Below are 20,217 nucleotides of genomic sequence, written 5' to 3' on the forward strand. Positions count from 1 at the left end.
AATTCTTCACCAGAGTTCCATGAAATCTTTTTAAAAAATCATTTTGACAACTATATTTCCATATCATTACGTTTTTTTGCAATCCTATGCATTTTCTGTTTATAAAAATATTACTCTTAGAAAAAAATCTCATAAACTTTAACTAGCCCACCAGAGGGATCTATAACCAAAAAATCCCAAGCCAAAAACAAATATTAAAAAATCCTTGCTATAGAGTCTCTTGAGAAATCCATGGCATTCAAAGGATATTGGATATTATCCCATCCAGAGAAGGGAAAAATAAAATGTGTGTGTGTGTGTGTGTGTGTGTGTGTGTGTGTGTGTGTGTGAGAGAGAGAGAGAGAGAGAGACAGAAAGAGACAGACGGAGGCAAAGAGACAAAGACAGAGAGAGAGAGAGAGAGAGAGAGAGAGAGAGAGAGAGAGAGAGAGAGAGACAGACAGACACAGACACCCCTTGCTAGCTGGTCTCTGGAAACTTCCTGCTTGTGGCATCAAGAGGTAGGAGATCAATTAGACACACCTATATGAAATCCATTCTATCTCACTGACACCATTTAGCTTTCTGAGCCTTGAGCTTCTTTGGACTGTGGGAAATAGATCTAAGCATTATTATACTGAATTAAAAGTAAATGATGAGAGACTTGAAAAAAAACAGGTGCTAGGATTGTACTGTAGCCTCCCCATGATCACTGATGATTTTCTTCTTCCTAGATTCCCATCCAAATTGGGATCTGTTGATACTTCTCTCCTTTGGTGAAGTTTGAATAAATTTTTGACATGATTCTTTCCTTCTTTGCCTACCTCCACCTCCACCTTGGCATAGTGAAAAGAAAACTGCCCTGGAATCTATTAGAATGTGTGTTCAAATTCTACCCCTAATAGATATGACTTTGAGCAAATTATTGAACCTACTTGGGCCTTTGTTCCCACATCTTTAAAAAGAAGAGGTTGTGATCAAAGAATATAAACAGACAATTTTCAGATGAAATGGAAACTATTTCAAGTCATATGAAAAGGTGCTCTAAATCATTATTGATCAGAGAAATGCAAATTAAGACAATTCTGAGATATCACTACCCACCTGTCAGATTGGCTAAAATGACAGGAAAAGATAATGATGAATGTTGGAGGGAATGTGGGAAAACTGGGACAGTGATACATTGTTGGTAGAACTGTGAATGGATCCAGCCATTCTGCAGAGCAATTTGGAACTATGCTCAAAAAGTTATCAAACTGTGCATACCTTTTGATCCAGCAGTGTTTCTACTGGGCTTATACCTCAAAGAGATCTTAAAGGAGGGAAAGGGACCTGTATGTGCCAAAATGTTTGTGGCAAGGAACTGGAAACTGAGTGGATAGCCATCAGTTGGAGAATGGCGGAATAAGTTATGGTATATGAATGTTACGGAATATTATTGTTCTATAAGAAACGATCAGGAGCATGTTTTTAGAGAGTTTTGGAGAGACTTACATGAACTGATGCTAAGAGAAAGGAGCAGAATCAGAAGATCATTATACATGGCAACAAGAAGACTATACAATGGCCAATTCTGATGGACATGGCTCTCTTCAACAATGAGATGATTTAAACCAATTCCAATTTTTAAGTGATAAAGAGAGGACTGAAGGAACTGAACGTGGTTCATAACATAGCATTTTCATTCTTTTTGTTGTTGTTTACATGCATTTTATTGTGCTTTTCTTTTTTTCTGGTTTTATTTGATTTTTCTTATGCAGCAAGATAATTGTATAAATATGTATGCATATATTGGACTTAACATATATTTTTCTATGTTTAACATGTATTGGACTGCTTGCTATCTAGGGAAGGGCATGAGGGAAGTGAAGGGAATTGGAACACAAGGTTTTGCAAGGGCTAATGTTGAAGAATTGTCCACACATATGTTTTGAAAAATAAGAAAGCTTTAATAAAGGGGAAAAAATAAGAGGTTGGACTAGCCTTAGAAATTCTTTCCAGCTTTAGATCTATGATCCAATGACCATGTTCTTACCTTTGGGTGTTTAAAATTAGACCTGATCCCTTCTCTTGTATGAATTCAAATTCATCTATAATAAAGGTCTATTATTACTGATCAATCTTTGGAATTTCCTGAGTCTCCAAAGGATCTAAAATAAGCTATGTTTGTAGTCCTGTATGTTAATCCATTGGTATGCATATGAACTGACAAATGTACAATGAGCTGGACCCAGAACTGAATAAGATGAGGAAATTAGTTGGATAGCATTTGAGAAGGTACTCCTTGATAAAAAAAAAAAAAGTCCCTATTTTCAATATTCCCAGATGAATTCATGTGGATTGGTACCTATGAAGAACTGAGAATGAAGATCAATAATTAATTAATCAGTCAAAAAAAAACATTTATTAAGCACCTACTATGTGCAAAGCACTGTGCTAAACAGATGACAAAGAAGAAAGCTTTTTGGCAGGCAAGCTGTTGTATCCTGCTTTCTAAAGCCCCCAAGTTGGGGTGACAAAACGTACTGTTGGCTTTCTAGAATCCCACACAAAGGTGATTAAAATATACTACCCTAGTGGAGAAGAGATGTGGCGGAACTCCAAATTTCCACCATCCTATGAAGTGGAGTCCCCCAATTTGGGAGCTCTAGAAAGCAGGACACAACAGTAGGCATGCAAGTAGCTGGCAGCATGTTAGAAAAATTGTATGCCAGGTAGTTCAGTGGATGGAGGACAGGACTTGGCAGCAGGAAGACCTGAGTCTGATTTCTGTTTTTGATACTTACTAGCTGTATAATCCTGAAGTAGTTATTGAAACTTTCTGTACCTCAGTTTCCTCATCTCTAAAATGAGTAAAATAATAGTACTTTATTCCCAGGTTGTGAGGACCAAATGAGTTAACATCTAGAAAGTACTTGCAAACTTTAAAATTCTATATAAATGTGTAGTTATTATTAAAAATCATCCTAAAACACATGATCAAGGACCATCGTTGTTGTTCATTTGTGTACAACCAACCCTTTATGATTCCACCTGAATTTCTTGGCAAAGGTGCTGGAGTAGCTTACCATTTCCTTTCCCAGCTTATATTACAAATGAGGAAACTGAGGTAAACAGGATTAAGTGACTTTCCAGGGCCACACAACTAGTAAGTGTATGAAACTGGATTTGAACTTATGAAGATGAGTCTTCTTAGATTTCAAGCCCAGGGTTCCATCCACTGCACCATCTCTCTTGAACAGAAAAAAGGGGGAAAAAAGCAGTTGATTAAATATGTCAGAGAGAGCATATCACTAACTGTGATCCAAATGTTTTATAAGATGCGAAGAGTTAGAGAGGCAGACTTCTGATGTGTAGGGTCCAGAGCTATAAGGAATTTTTATGGCTGCAGAATGGGAGATAGCAGGAGGGAAGTTGGAAGATAGAGAAATCACCTAGATTATAACCCTTGGAGAAAGGAGAAGGAAACATGCTCTGGACACTGTGTGACCCCAGGAGGTTTTATCCTGCAGAAGGATTGGCTGCTGCTGGGGAGGGTGGGGCGGGATAGACTAAATTGGGGTGTAGCTGCTGGGAGGACTATTTTAATGATCTTCTAAATTATCTTCTTGCCCCTAATCCATCCTCTCTTGTCAGAGGGCACCAATAAGGCCATAAGTCATCTTTGCAGCTGTCTACACAGAACTCCCATGTGGAAAAAGCAGATTGCTCCCAGTGTACACAATATAACTGATGAGAGCTGTAAATCACCTAGTCTCACCCCACCTCATCTTAATTCCTGAAGCATGTTCAATTGGATGTAGACAGAATTTCTAGAGCCACCACCAGAACAGAGCAGATATTAACGTCTTCCTGTTTGTCTCAATTTCCTCCTATGTTTTGGTATCCAAGTACAGAATATAGCTTGGTATATCACCTATTCTGTTACCTTTCAAAATAAACTTTTTCTTCAAAAGAAAATTTTTTTAAAAAATTGTCTTAGAAGATGCTAACAAGATTGGTTGTCCTATTTCCCTCAAATTTTTCAGTTCAATAAATCTAATTTGAAAAACATTTCTTAACTATTATTATCTGGTACTAGAGATGCCAAGACAAAAATAAAAGAATCCCTATCCCTAAAGAGCTTCATTCATGTCTACAAGTGTATTCATAGTATATACAGATTGATTGATACAGATAAAGTATGTTTTTAAAGAAGAGAGAATGCTAATGATTGTGGAAATCACAAAAGACCTCATATAGGAAATAGTACCTGAGCTGGGCTTGGAGGAAAACCAGGCAGAGGGGAAACAGAAGAGCATTCCAGATGAGAAGGACAGCCCATGTCAAGGTACAAAGATTAAAGATAAAACAGTATGTATATTCAATAGCTAGTAGGCCAGGACACAATGGAGGTCCAGAATTTTTGTCAGGATGATACAAATAGAAAGGAAGAGAAAGAAGAGTTCATGTAGGGAATTATTAGAAAATAAGACTGAAAAGGAGCCAGATTGTAAAAGACTTTAAAAAAACAAAATGAAGATGTTGTATCTTATCCTTAAGAGTAATAGGGAATTCCTGAAAACTTTTTAAGGTTTGAGGAGGGTAACATGAAATTTTTTGGGGGGGTGGGGTGGAGGGGAAGAAGAGAAATCTTGTTAAATGACTTGCCCAAAGTCATACAGCTAGGAACTGTTGTGTCTAAGGTTCTATTCAAAACTACATCCTCCTGACTTCAGGGCCAGTGCGCTATCTGCTGCACTATCTTGCTGCTCATTCATATAAAAATTTTGAGAGGTGAAGAGCTTAACATGGTCAGGTTCTAGTTTTTTAGTACTATCATGCTGGTAGCTATGTTTTTTCTTTCAGGAAATTAATCAGTGCTCCCATCAATTAGGTCACCAAAATTTCAATATAATTTAACATTGCTTACTATGTGCAAGACCTGAATTAGGACCTATAGAGACATTCAAGTTATAGTTTCAAGGAGCTAACAATCTAATGTGTACATCTAAAGGTGAATCAGAGGAGATATCCAGACAAAGTGATATGAAAAAATTGAGAAGAGAGAGACTGGCCTTCATGACTGGTCCAGCCTACACGAAAGGCAGCCTGTGCAGTATGAATTTGAAGTCAGGGAATCAGGGTTCAAATCCTGCCTCAGTTACCTGATCTTTAATCTTAGTTCCTTAACCTCTCAGAGCTTCAGTTTTTCATCTATAAAATGAGAGAGTTGGACAATTGTCCTCTAAAGTCCCTTCCAGTTCTCCTGCTTGAATTTTGTGGTCTAAGCAGCAGATCTGTGATTTGAACCTAGATTTTTACAACACTATCTCTCTGTCTTATTTTCATGAGGCAAAAAATAACTATCAGCCAGTACCCTGGGCAGCTGCATAATTCCCTCTGACAAATGAAAACCTGCTTCCTTTTCTGTAACTATTTTACTAATGGCACTCAGAGATGGGAGAGGAAAACAGACACCGGTTTATGACTATCAGGGCCAGAATGGCAAGCTTGTCACTTTCAATCATTCCTAACTGGGAATAGGATCTCCACCACTATGAGAGTAGTCCTGGGTTCATCAAAAACAGCATGAAGGGAACCAAATGTTACAAGTCAATGCAAGGCTGGCAGATGGAGAATAAGGAGGTGTTGGGGAGGGAGAAGGGAAGGAGGCTAGAACTGTGGGATTTCAACAGTTGGCCCCAACCAAACCACTATCAGCTGTCACTGACTCAGCTGTTTTTCTAATCATGTCAAAAGCAGGAAGCAATCATGGCTAACCATGCTATTGCAAGACCAGAGAGACTCTACATTCAAAAGCGAGAGTTTAGCTATGGTGCAGATGTGAGCTACGGCCCAACAAAAGAGCTTCATCATATGGGTTGGCATGTCAGTTAAGTAGCAATATGCAATATTCTTTTTCCATTTGTGGGCTTATTTTGCAAACAGGAATGTGAGAGATTAATAGCTCTGGCACCAAGCAGCAACCAGGGATATAGGAGAGAGTTTTCAATTCTTGGCAGTCAAGAAACTATAATAAACACTAGAGACTTCAAAGAAAAGATTTGAGCCAATAAGGAAAGACAGTGTGTTCAGGGTCTCTTTCTTGAGATTTTTAGCAGAAAAATAAATAAAACCTCAATAGTTCATTAAAGTAGGATCTCAAGGCATCATTTCCCTTACTAGCCCCTAATAATGGAAATAAAACATTTATGGAAAAGGAAACAAAAGAATTCCCACATAGTTGAGGTAATCAGGAAAAACCATCAAAACAGTAAAGAGTCTAAAAGGCAGATGCAAATAACAGCGTCTATCAAGTAGTTATCAATAGTGAGGTTTTATTTTTTTAATGTTTGCAGCTTACTTAAAATGTTTTTGATATTTATCTTTCTGTGTGGGATTTTAGCTACATTAAAAACCACTGTTTAATGTATTTATGTCTTTTAGAAATAAAACACCATGAGGCTTTTCCCCCTGCCTTCATCTCTTCTCACTCTTGTGCTTATAGAATTTCAAAAAAGGAAGAGATCTCCAAATTATCAGGTTCAACAACTTCAGTTTATAGATGAGGAAACTGAGGTTCCGTGATTCATCCAAACCCATATAGGTATTAAGCATCAGAGATGGGATTTGAATTCTCTGACCCCATACTGGGCTGCATTCCTCGAAAAGTCTTGCTCAAGATTACAGAGCTTGTGAATAGCAGTCAGAATTTGAATTCATGTCCTTTGATACATAGCATCATGCACTTTGAACTGAAAGTAGCCTTTCAGGTCATCTAGACCAGCTCTCTCATTTTACAGATGAAAGAATTGAGACTGAGAGTTATAAAAGGACTTGTCTTTTATAAGGTCACACAGCTACTAAGTGTCTGAGTCCAACTGACTCCAACCTTAAGGTCCCATTCACTCTCCTCTGTCTACATGTAATTTTATCCTTTGGAGTTTTAGGAGTTTATTAGCTTAAAGCACATGGTTTTCTCTCTTCCTAATATGTAGAATACTCAGGAAATTGCAGATGTTTTAAAAATGTTAAGAAACAATATGGAAATGTTTTGATTCTCTTTCTCTCTTTTTCTCTCATTAAATTCCAAATAGAATTTTAAAAATATTCACTTAAAAAAAAACAACAAATCTCCTTAGTCATTATTTTTACATACCAATAATAGTTCATTAAACACCCTTGAAATAGATTTTGAAACCTATTAGTCTTGTAAAAATCCCTCCTAGCCTAAAAAAAAAATTGCATCTGCCCTGGTCACATTTACCAAACCTTATCCTTGTTCAAACTCTCTGTTTCAGTGACTTGGCCATGTCTGTTAAATGGGGACATGGTAGAAATAGCCTCAGGTCAGGACTGGGGAGCACAAGTAGCCACCTTAGAGGAATCAGTGCTTTAGGGAGACAGGTTGAGTCAGACAGTCAACAGCCTTGTCAAACACTACTATGTACCTTTTTCTCTTAATTAAAGTGGTGTAGTGATGTCAAACTCATATAGAAATTGGGGCCACTATATCCTACATTTAAAAGCTGCATATCAACTTAGAAAACTATATATTAACATGATTTAAATTCTATTGTGGAGGTATTTTATTAAATATTTCCTAATTATATTTATTCTAGTTTAGGTTGCACTCAGGAGTGTTACAGGGCTACATTGTGGTCTATCCGTGAATGGAGTCAGTCTGGAAGTCAATAAGATCTGAGTTCAAATTTAGCATCTGGGCCTGGACATTACAATGTATGAATGACTTCCAAAGAAGGAATCCAATGTGTTTGGCAAGCTCTTTACTAGGAAACTACTTGTACTGATCAAAGAACTGGTGTCAAAGGCAAAATTGGGCACCGAACCCCTTCAACTGGGTTTTATGTTTGATTCCAGTGCACTGGATTCACATACTCTGAAGAAGTCCTGGTACTGACTCAGTGTTGTCTTTTGTTTTGGGGTTTGTTTGATTCTTGGCATGTGTCAGTTCTACCCACAGCTATATAGAGAGGGGGAGGGAGGAAATAAATATTTATAATGCACTCATTATGCCAGGCACTGTGCTACACACTTTCTGAGTTTCTGAGGCTGAATTTGACTTCAGGTTTTCCTGTTTCCAGGTCCAGTAATGGACCTGGACCAGTAATGGATAGATTTATCCATTGTGTCATCTATCTGCCTCTTTAGTAAAAAATAGTCATTTTTTTCCCAATGCATGGGCCCATAAAGAGATCCCATAGGTAAAATGACTCTGAAGAGAAGGAGAAGAGCCAATGACAAAGCCCTTCTAAAGTTAGGCAGCATCTGCAGCTCATGCTCCATCCCTTTCTATGGTTATGTCATCTTGGAAGTAGGTCTGTAGTGGAGCACTCCAAGGATCTATGCTTGACCTTGACCCCTGTAAACATTTTTATCAGTGTCTTGGATAAAAGCAGAGATGTCATGTGTATCACATTTTTAGATGATAGATTTCTAGTGGGATAAACAATCAGAATGATGGAGTCAGGATTGGGAAAGATGTTGACATTGATGCCTTCCTTACTGCAGATCTTCAAGAAGAAATTGCATTGTGGCCATTTGTCAAAGATGTAATAGACCAGATGGCCTCTGAAGCCTTTGAGTTTTTAGATTCTAGGATATTGCAAAATACAGTGTGCTTTTCTATCTATATAAGAATCACTTCTCCCTTTCTGCATTTCCTCATCTTTAAAATAAAGGCTTGGGTTTGATGACATGTAAGTTCCTCTCCTGCTCTGACTTCTGCCATTCTTTGTGATTCTGGAGAGTGCTTAGCACTCAGTCAGTGAAACACTGAATTTTACAATGCATATATGTTGGTTGTCAAGATCTATTAGTCGTTCAATAAGCATTTTTAAGCACTTACTATATGTCAGCTACTATGCTAAGTACTGGGTATTCAAAGCAAGGCAAAAGGCAGTTTCTGACCTTGAGGATTTTATAATCTAATGGTCCTTCAGAAGAGAAGACAGATTGGGCACACAAGGGGTAGTCCCCTTTTCAAGCATTCTCACACCATAATACTAATGAAGATTCAGTACTATCTGCTTAGTCCCTTAGGAATCACTGGGCCTTTTCACTTTCACTACAGCTAAACTTTCCTCTATATGTTGTCTTCCCCTTTTACAATTTTAGCTCTTTGAGAACAGAGACAATCTGGCTCTTCTATTTGGATCCCCTTTGCTTAGCACAGAGCTTTGAATATTTTAAGTGTTTTCTGTTTAGTTGTGTCTGACTCTGTGACTCATTTTTTTTTTTGGCAAAGAGTCTGGTGTGGTTTTCCATTTATTTTACAGCTCATTTTATAGATGAGGAATTGAGGAAAACAGGGTAAAATGACTTGCCTAGGATCACACAGCTAGTAAGTGTCTAAGGACAGATTTGAACTCAGGAAGATGAATCTTCTTGACTTTAGTTTCTTTCCACTATGTCATCTAGCTGCCCTATAAGTGCTTAATAAATAAATGCTTTTAATTCCTTTATTTATCACTCCAAAACCAGCAGAGAAATGTATGGAATTGCGTACCATTTTGTATTTTTGTTTGCTTAATAGTGTATTACTTGGATGTCAGCTTAAATGGTGAACCTCTTTCCACGTAGCCAGACTAATTTTTAGACAGCAGAAATAGCCTGGCCCTGGGATTGTTCTTGCTTCTCTTCCTCCTTAAAATATACTTCTAAAAATAATCAGTAGCATCTATTTAAAACCATCAGTAAGCATCATATGTAATGGGGACAAACTGCAACCATTCCCAATAAGATCAGGAGCGAAATAAGGTTGCCCACTATCACCTTTACTATTCAATATTGTATTAGAAAATATCCTTCTAGAGCTTGGTCTTATCTGCATAGCCCTTTAAAAGTCAAGGTGATAATGCCTTCATCATGAATTGGATGAATGTCTTCATCATGAATCCATGAAGAAGTGTTTGTAGAAAATGCTGTCTACCAAAAATTATCAATGTCAAAGCCAAGTGAGATGGATCTATTCCAATCAAGAGAATCTTGTTCTATTGATCTAGCATTTGTTTAGATCGGATCTAGAAAAGAGCTAAGACCCTTTCTTTTAATTAATTGCCCTATTTTAATGTAAGCTTAAATCATTCAATTCAAAGTTTGGGTTTTTTTTGTCCAATTATAGTTAGAAATTATCAATAAAAGCCCAAGTAATATGTTCAAGTTACTAATAATCAGAGATATAAGTGTCACCTCAAACTTTCAAACTGGCCAAAATTCTACAACTTGGGAAAAAGCAGTTGTTGGAAGATAATACACATTAAATTCATTGCAGGTGGAACACTGAATTGTTGTGATACCTCTAGATGCAGATGGGACTTAAATAAGAGAAAATACCAAGTTATTCATGCCCTAGGGCCCTCTACTGGGATTGTACTCCAAAATTAATGACAGCAAGAAAATAATCACTAGTCCAAGAATGTTACTAGTAGAATTGTTTGTGAGAGCAAAAATCTGGAAAAATTATTTTCTCTCAAATTGTGGAATGGCTTAAGAAATTTATGGCAATGAATGGAATGGAATATTAATATACCATGAAGAATGATGTCTATGAGGAATTTTGAGAAACATAGGAAAGACTTGTATTAAACAATACAGAATAAAATAAGAATTAGAGCCAAAAGAAATTGTCTTTTTGCACAATATACTATGTAAGTAAAATCATCAATAAAATGTGATGAAATATAGTAGCCAGTGTTAGTATCTTGCCTTCAAAATTAAAAGCAATTAATTACCATGCCCTTCATGTTCTAATCAATTACATTCTAGTAGAAGGTTATTACACAGGAAATGGAATTTTGGTCTAGATCAGGGATTTTACCTTTGACTTGATAACTGTAGGAAATTTTTTTTATATCTGTATCTCAATATCATTCATGTTTTTGTAATCCCATGTATTTTATTTATCATTATTTTTTATTGCATTACTTATTTTTAATTTTAATTTAATTTAGTTTTGCCTCATCAGGCTACCAAAGGAATTCATGATATACAAAAACATTAAGACCCCTGCTCTAAATAGTTACAGGGAATAAAGAATATAATTTTATAATGAAGTTGATATGAGTATTTGTTAAGAGGGAGTTATGTCCAAATAAAATACAATATTGACTTTTAAAAATCAATTATATACGAAACACTCACTTTCTGAATCAGTCGGTGAACCATTGTGGTGACATACTATCATCAAACTCTCTTTCATGAAAATTTGAAAATGGATTATATTAAGGTACTAGATATGTTGGAGCAGAAAGGAGCTTAAATATATATATATATATATATATATATATATATATATATATATATATATATATATATATATTTTGGGGCAGGATTAGCAAGTATTTTATTTATTTAAAATAGATCTTTTTCTACTTATATATAAAAAATTTTTAACATTCATTTTTTAAAAATTTGAATTCTAAATGTTCCTCCCTCCTCTACCCTCTCCATATTAGTTATTAGCCACATTTTTTAAGGCACTGAATGATTTTTACTTTCTCCTTAGCATATTATTGATACTTTACCTCAGTGATGAACCATCCTTCATCAGCAACTAATGTCAGAGGAGACACAAATTTGCCTTCCTTGTAATGAAACCTGTTGGGAATTGTTGCTTTTTCATAAACCTTCATGTGTTCCACCAGCTTCAGTTTGTTAGCTACCTGTCAAGGAAACCAAAGAATAATGTTTTAAATTGTCCCTGGTTGTTTTTAATGAATGATTGAGATCTTAAACTGGATGATGATCAAAAATATAGCTAATGATGCAAAGGACAAACAAAATTTGTAAAGTACCTAAGAAAATTGTTTCTGTGATTGGGTACAGAAGGCACAATTGAGAAGTAGTTGCTCCTTCAGCACCACTCAGTAATAGGGAGCCACTGAATTTTATTGAGTAGGGGAATGGTATAGTTTAATCTGAACTTTACCAAAATCACTTTGGTGGAGGATAGAGTGGAGTGAGAGTAGACCTGAGACAGGCAGATCCACCAGAAGATTATTTCTGGTCTAGATGTGAGCTGTTGAGGGCCTGTACCAACATGGTAGCAGTGTCCAAAAAAAAAAAAAAAAAAGAAGAAGAAGAAGTTTGAGAGAGATTGCAAAGGCAAAATCAGCAGGTCTTGACAACAAATTGGATATGGAGGGGTGAGAGGCAAGGATGACTCCTAAATTGTGATCCTGAGGACTGGGAATTTGCTACAGGAACGCAAGGAATAAATTTGAGGGACTTTGGGAGGGGAATAATGAGTTCTGTTTTGGATATATTGAGTTTAATATGTTTACTAAACTTCCAGGTTGAGGTGTCTGTTAGGCAGTTGGAGAGGCAAGATTGGAAATGAACAGGATAGAAAAATTTGAAAATCATCTGCATAAAGATGGTAATTAAATTCAGGCGAACTGATAATATCACTAAATAAAATAGTCTATAGAGGAAAGAGTAGAGGGCCCAGGTGGAAATCTGTGAGACATTTGTGGTTAGAGAGTGGATCTGGATGAGAATCCAGCAAAGACTGAGAAAAAGTGGTCAGATTGGTAGGAGAAGAATAAATATGAATGGTGTCTCCAAAACCTATTCAGTGCCTAGCCCAGTGCTTAGAATACACTAGGTGCTTCATAAATATTTGTTTTCTGATTAATTAAGCTTTCACTGTGTTCCAGGAACTACACTAGATATTGATAATACAAGTTCAAAAGTGAGATATTCCTTGGCTCCGGGAGCTTATAATTTAATAGGAGGCTACAACACATATGGGGAAATGGTGAGCAGAGAAGAGAATTTGGGTCCAGGTAAGTCGTAGTAGCCATGAATGGAGACTTCTACCCATGGTGGGGATAGGAAAGAAATCAAATGAACTCATAGTATATAAGCTTCATTAAAAATCTCTGTTGGAAAACTGCAGAAAATTTAATAAACCTCCCACAGGAGAGGTTTTATTTTTTAGCTCTTATCAAATAACTTCAGTTTAAATAGAAATTCCTCTTTGACTAAAATGGAAGTTTTCAGTATGCAGTCTCTGGGTTTCCTAAGGCACACAACATAAAATTCTGACTCATAAGCTCTTGAACTTGTAACTTTTTATGGGTGGAACACAATGCTTTTTGGCAAAGGTGACTGACTTGGTTTTGGATCGAGGTTTATTTATGAATACCTTTGCTTCTGTCATTTACTTTTCAAGGGTGTCATTAAATCCTCCTTATGCTATTTGAGTTTATGATGGTCTCTGGCTACTAGGCTTTAAGCTTTTTTCCTTGTTGAAACAAAGTTCATAAGATGTGCCAATAGTCCTTAAATTTTAAAGTGTGTTTTATGATAAGCAATAGTTTTGAGCAACTGCCTGATCCATTTATAGAAGAAACTGTTTCTGCAGCAGGAGATAGAGGGATTGGTAGCAAAGGTCTCATCTCATTTGGTAAAAAGAAAATAAGATCTGAAGAAGATCTAAGAGATGGCCACCCATTTCTTTTACCTTTATCTTATACAGTGTGCTCCACAAGAAGAAAGGTAATTGTGCACCTGTAACTTTGCCCCAGCCAGATCATGTTTGGGGAATTGTGTTCACTGTTTGGCACTGAAGGGCCTTCAGAAGGGCACTTAAAAAGAAGAAAATCAGAATAATGAGGGCTGGTAACAATAATAATAATGATGAGGAAGAGGAGGACGAGAAACATTTATATGTAGTGCTTTGAGATTTGCAAAAAGTTTTATAAATTTCATCTCATTTGATGCTAACAATAACCCTGAGAGGTAGGTAGGAAACTGAAAGCAATTTGTCCAGGGTCACACAGCTAATAAATGATTGAGGCTGGATTTGAACTCAGGTCTTCCTAATTTCTGTTCTCTTGATTTAAAAAGTTAAAAGAAGAGAAGACTATCTCAGAGTCATTGCCAAGCATCTTTTTATCCTGCCCCTGGACTTCAGAAACTCAAGCCTGTAAAAATTCCCCACAGATGCCTCAGCATTTTTTGCTGTCTGAGCAAGCCCTAAGTACTCCATAATGTCTGCTTCAGTCGCCTTCATGGCCTGGCCAGTGGAACAAAGCCCATTCTGCTGTGGGAAACTTTTACATACTTGAGGTGGAAATCCCCTAAACTCCCCAACAGGTTTGGTGCCTATTGGTTACCCTTAACCTGATTCAGTCTGTCTGCTGAGATAGCGTACTTGGATGTAGCTGCTACGCGCATTACAGCTTCTTGGAGCCACAAGTGAGAGTTGGGTGCCAGGTGGACACTAAAATTTCTCCAATGACATCCTTTATACAAAGTTCTTAAACTCAAGGTTGATATATGGAATTTTGTAACTGAATGTGGGGATTGTGAAATTATGATTTATTATCAGCAATTATGTGATTTGTCTACCTATTTTACATACCTGTATATCCAGGGTCATATACAAATTTCTCAGGTGAAAAGGTGTCACAAGTAAAAGAAATTTAAGAAGGCCTGATTTATACCACTTTCCATATGAGACTATAAAACCCTAAAATGCCTTTCTCTAGTTGGAGGCGCCATTCCTCAACTGTTGACATAAAATCAGTCAGTCTTGTAAATGAGTCCATTCTTTCTCATTATTTTTAAATAGTACTAGCTAAAATAAGTGGATTAATAAGAGAAGCAGAATTGTAGATAGTCTAGCCCACAGAATCACAGGATCTCAAAATTCAAAGACACCTCAGAGATTATTGGCCATATCCGTTCCTGAATAGGGATTCTCTTCTCCAATATCCTGGTTAAGTGGTCATCCAGGAACTACTTGAAGACCTCCCTCAGCTCAATATCACCTCCCCAAGCAGCCCATTCTACTTCTGGATAGATGAATTATAAAGTTTTTCTTCATATTAAATCAAAATTTGCTTCCTTCCAACTTCCATTCATTACGTCTAGTTCTATTCTCTCTGGTTCTAAACCAAATAAGTCTAATCTGTCTTTTATATTACTACTTTTGCCTACTTTAAAGTAGTTTTCATGCTCCTCTTTCACCTTGCCCAAATCTTTTCTTCTCTAGGCAGAATATTCAGATTTCCTATAGTAACACACACACACACACACACACACACACACACACACAGATACACAATGGGCTGGTTTGACTATTATATATCAATATTGAATAGAACATGAAGCTAACTTAAATGACTACTCTTCCTTATACAGATACCAATTCAGTTTCAAGGCTAATCCTTGGTTCATAATCCACTTGCCTCCCTCTGCCCCTAAACACTTTGCTTTCAAAAATGATGGAAGTTAAATAGTGAAAAATAATCCCTCTGCAACCTCTCCCCCATCACCAGTACAATACTTCTTGCCTCTATATGTTTCCCAGGAACTGGCCAAAGGCTCACAACAGGACCCCGGTCCTTCATTTGCAGCAGATCACTCAGATTAATATGTTCCTTCAGCTCAATCACTTTGTCCATCCAGAAAATATCAGTCATTCCATGATCAGAGAAGAGAATGACATTTAGGGTATCTTCCAGCCCCCTCTCCTGTTGAGTTGATGGAGACAATAGTTATAATCAGAAGAGAAAGATTTTCTCCCTCCTTGAAATCCTGTAAGATTTTTTTTAAACAGCAAATTAAAAGAGAAAGGAACATCTCTCTTAATTCTAACTTTAATGGTCTATTGATTTACAGGAGACAAAAATTAGTTTCTCCTAAAAGCTTTTCCAAACTCTAAATTCTGGAGTACTACTAATCTATGTCATTCATTTTCTCTTAAAAAAATAAACAAGGTCACCTGTTGATTCACACATAAAAATCATTCATGGTAGCATTCTGACATGGAAGCACAGATCTGAGGCCAATTACTTTAAACAGGTGATTCTCAAAGTGTGGTTCAAGGATCCTCAGAGGTTCCTGAGGTGCTTTTAGGAACTCTAAAAGGTCAAAATTATTTTCATAAAAATACAAAGACATCTTAATTTCTAAAAATGGTAAATATCAATAGATATATCCCATATAAAATCTTTTTGGGGTCCTCAATAATGTTTGAGCACAAAATGAAAATAATTAACATAGAAATGTTTTATATAGTGTTTTATATATTATATGTACAACTTCTATAAAATTGCTTGCCTTCTCAATGAGGAGGGAGTGGTAGGAGGAAAAAAAGGAGAAAAATTTGGAATCAACATTTTTAAAAATTTTTTTTAAGATCTGTATATGTACTTGGAAAAATATTTAAGAATTAAAACAATAAAATCTGCATGTGGTGTACTAAAAAAAAAGTTTGAGTCTAAAATGATCTTTAGACCAAAAAGTTTTAGATGCTTTTCCCTCCCCTCCTTAATGTTAATGCCTTCCCTCTATTACCTCCTCACTTATCCTATATAATATATATATACATATATGTATATGTATATATATTTTATGTATCCATCTAGATGTATGTATGCACATATATGTGTGTATATATATATGCACATATATATATATATATATATATATATATATTATGTCTTTTGCCCCACTCCTACCCCTTTTTTTAAATCCTCACTACTTAGCACTATGCCTGGTTCATAGGAGCTATTTAATAAATGCTTGTTGACTGAGTGATTTAAACAATTTTAATGGAATTTGGAACCAGATCTCTCAGTGAAGTCTTAAAACAAGGCAGCTCAAACTCGCATCAATATCATGGCCATGACTAGATATCAATAGCCTTTTGAGACCAAGTTGAGGGATAGCATGCAACCCACCAGCATGCACATGCTGATTTTTGTTGCTTTTACACTTACCATATGGGAGCTAATAATAAGAGGGCCTGTCTTGAAGAAGTGGGACAGTCAAGAAGGCAAAAGAAAGAATAAGGAGAGAGAAAGGCAGGACAGCAGACACATTTTCCCCTTGTTTTAGGTCACCTGGATCCACTTGAGCATATGTTGTAGGACGGTATCCACAGCTCTAAGGGCATTTTTCCTCTGAGTTGATGAAGGACCATAATGATGCCCTTCTACATCAATGCGTTCATAATAGATAGCAGCCAGATCTATTTTGCCAGTCCTAGAGTTGCAACAGAAAAAGAAAGATGAAGCTTCTATGCATTCAATTACTTTCTTCATTTATTTCTTTAGGGTGAAGTAGTGCTTTAAAATTTCCATTCAAGATTTTGGATGTCTTATTTTTACATATAGAGCATTCTGGACCACAGAGTTTGGCACAGTTTGCCAAGCTGAAAATTTTCAGATATGGACCTAGTAGCAAACTTTTATTGATGAGATGCAGCTTCTAGGAGAAATATAGCAGTAATCCTGAGACCTTAGGGTGCTATTGTTCTAACAATCTGTCTGTCAATGATTCTAAAGTCTCCTGGTTTTAGGAATACTGTAGTATAGTCCTATATTACCAGTCTGCAACCCTAACCTTTTGGGGCCCCTTTTGAATCTCAACATTATGAGAAGAATTATCCAGATAGCTAAGGCTGTAGGGGTTTAGCACCCAAGGGGAGGGTCACAACAATTTATGAAGCTATCTCTTGAGGCAGCAATAGTTGAGATATGCATCTGAGGAGAGAGAATTTTAGTTATTTTTAAAGTAAACACCACTAAAATATATTCTGTAGGATAAGGTTAAAAATGAGAACTTCAATCATGATTAAATATACCACCCACCTCCAGAGAGAGAGGTGATTGAGTCAGAGTACAGATTAAAATATATTTCTCTTCTTGGACATAGCCAATTTAAGAATTTGTTTTGCCTGACCATACATTTTTAGAAGGTTTGGGGTTTTTTTGTTTTCTTAATGGAGTATGAAGAAGGGGAAAGTGAGAAGGAATGAATCTCTGAAAATAAAATAAAACTGAATTTGAGGTTGTGGTACCTGAATTAAAATCTGACTTCAGACATTTATTAGCTTTATGATCCTGGGCAAATCATTTAACTTCTAGCTGCCTCAGTTTCCTCATCTGTGAAATGGGGATAGTACTTATATACCAGGGTTGTTGTGAGAATCAAATGAAATAATATTGGTAAAGTGCTTAGCAAAGTGCTGGTATTTAGTAGGCACTTAATAAATACTTATTCTCTACCCTCCCCCCCAATTCAAGGTCCCCATCTTTATCCAATCCACTATCTATTGGAATTATCTTCCAGAAATCAGTTTCCTCCACTGTAAATAAAGGGATTGGAGTAGATAGTCTTTGAAATCTCTTCTAATTCAAAAAAGGAAAGGACCTGGAAAAGATAACAGGGTGTTCATTGTACTGGGGATTATTCTTTTGTAAGCAGGTTCAAGGAGCTTGAATATTTAATGGAATATTCCTATGTTTATGTATGTGTGTGTGTGTGTGTGTGTATATACATGTATATACATATACATGTATATACACACACACATATATATTAAATCAAGTTTGTGGAAGTGAGCATGAGAAATTCATAGGAATAAGGAAAAACTTGTATGAACTGATGCAAAGTAAGCAGTCAGGATAACAGTATATACTAATTATTACATTAATGAAAATGAAAGAAATGATAATATTAAAAATTGCTGTTGATATTTTTTGTTTTTAATGTCACTCATATTACATTATAGATAATGGTCCACATCCAAGGTTCCTAACCTTTACAAAGAAATTCAGAGTTCTCTTTTCTTCTGGAGCCTTAATCATGGTAATTTAGAAGCATTTCATTAAAGACAAATTGAATGCTGAGGAATTGAAATGACTAAGATAGCCTTAGATTTCTATCTAAAGATAGAAATAAAGTTCTATTTAAAGTGAAAGTTTACTTGCTTTTGGTCTAGATTGAAGCCAGGGATTTTTTTTTTCTTTTTTGGTAGAGATGTAGAAAATCATGACTATGAAATGCTTTATACTCTGTCAGTTATTGTGCGAGCTGATTTTGCTTAGCTGTTTTCCTTTGTTACAAAGGAGGGCTCATTTAATGATAAAGCAGAGAAGTAATTAAAGATGACTTTGTTATAAAAAGAGAAAAGCTCAGCATAACACTCTTAAAAGTAAAATAAAATTAGGATTATATGTTATTTTGCCAAAAGGGTCTTCTCATGGCATGGAGATACACCTGGTTTCTTGAATGCTATTCTAGTAAAGTACAAGCTTTGAGAGGTTTTAGTAAGCTGGAAAGTCTTTGAGTAGAAGGGCTGGGAGTGAGTTACATGGATAATGGGAAGGACATAGCAAAGAGACTTGCCCCCAAAAGGACTAGTCAACATATCATGAATTCTTAGGCCACAACAACTCATTAAAATGTCTGTTGAGATAAGGAGATGTTTTGGTTTTCATTAGTGGACAGAATCCATCCTGACAAAACTATGTGTTCTTTGAGTGTTGAAATATACCATTTGGTGCCTCTAATAATAAGCATTTATGAAATAATTTGCAAGGTTTTTCCCTTGTTCCATGGAAGTTCTATTTAAAGTGAAAGTTTACCTGCTTTTGATCTAAATTGAAAACAGATGCCTAGAAAGAACAGATGTCAGTATGCCAATTTTGAGTTAATCAATTAATCAATGATCAATCAATCAATCAGCACTTAAGCTTCTATCAAATGCCAAGAACTGTTTGAGGCTCTGGGGAATCTAAAGACAGCAGTCTCGGTACTCTGGAAGCTTTCCATTCTTGAAGGAGATAAAATCTGCATATCAATCAACAAGCATTTATTAAGCTCTTAATGTGTGCCAGGCACCAATCTTGTTATTCTGCTTGAAACAAAACATTTCACTGGCTGTGACCAATACTTGGGGCGTTCTCCTTCATTTCTGCCTCTCAGATTCCCTGATTTCCATCAAGTCCCCTACCGAAATCATGTCTTCTACGTGTTTTCCTTTAGTTTTAATGTGTCCTCTTTATTGTTATCTCTAATTTGTTATACACACACACACACACACACACACACACACACACACACAATCTTATTTATACACAGTTCTTTTCATGTTGTCTCCCCCATTAGACTGTGAGTTCTGAGAGCAGGGACTGCCTTTTGTCTTTCTTTGTATCCCCAGGGCCTGACAGATAGTAAATGATTCTCTCTTCTCCTGTCAGGAAGAAGCCCTGATCCTGTTCCTATGGAATAATGTGAAATCAGAGTTTATTGTTAATTCCTCCATCCTTCCTCCAATCTAGTTAGCATAAAGAATGTCACAACAACCTTTGAAACAAACTTGATAGGAATATAACTTTCCCAGACCATCCTGAACTCTATATCAGCCCTCATTGTCCATCCCCCAACTTCTGGATATCTTCAAACAACCTTTTCAGATATTGATTAGCATAT

The 20,217-nt window shown here is 36.3% G+C and overlaps 1 protein-coding gene across 1 annotated transcript in view; it reads right to left on the reverse strand.

The window, feature by feature from the left end:
* ENPP6 (ectonucleotide pyrophosphatase/phosphodiesterase 6) overlaps window positions 1-20,217 on the reverse strand; it is a 160,801-nt gene that overhangs the window by 30,959 nt on the left and 109,625 nt on the right. The window contains exons 4-6 of the mRNA XM_031943293.1: window positions 16,842-16,983; window positions 15,288-15,467; window positions 11,508-11,645 (exon numbers count right to left, since the gene is read on the reverse strand). Of these exons, the coding sequence (XP_031799153.1) occupies window positions 11,508-11,645; window positions 15,288-15,467; window positions 16,842-16,983 (460 nt within the window). The remainder of the gene's footprint in view (window positions 1-11,507; window positions 11,646-15,287; window positions 15,468-16,841; window positions 16,984-20,217) is intronic.

Source organism: Sarcophilus harrisii, chromosome 6, assembly GCF_902635505.1.
Source record: "Sarcophilus harrisii chromosome 6, mSarHar1.11, whole genome shotgun sequence".
Lineage (NCBI taxonomy): Eukaryota > Metazoa > Chordata > Mammalia > Dasyuromorphia > Dasyuridae > Sarcophilus > Sarcophilus harrisii.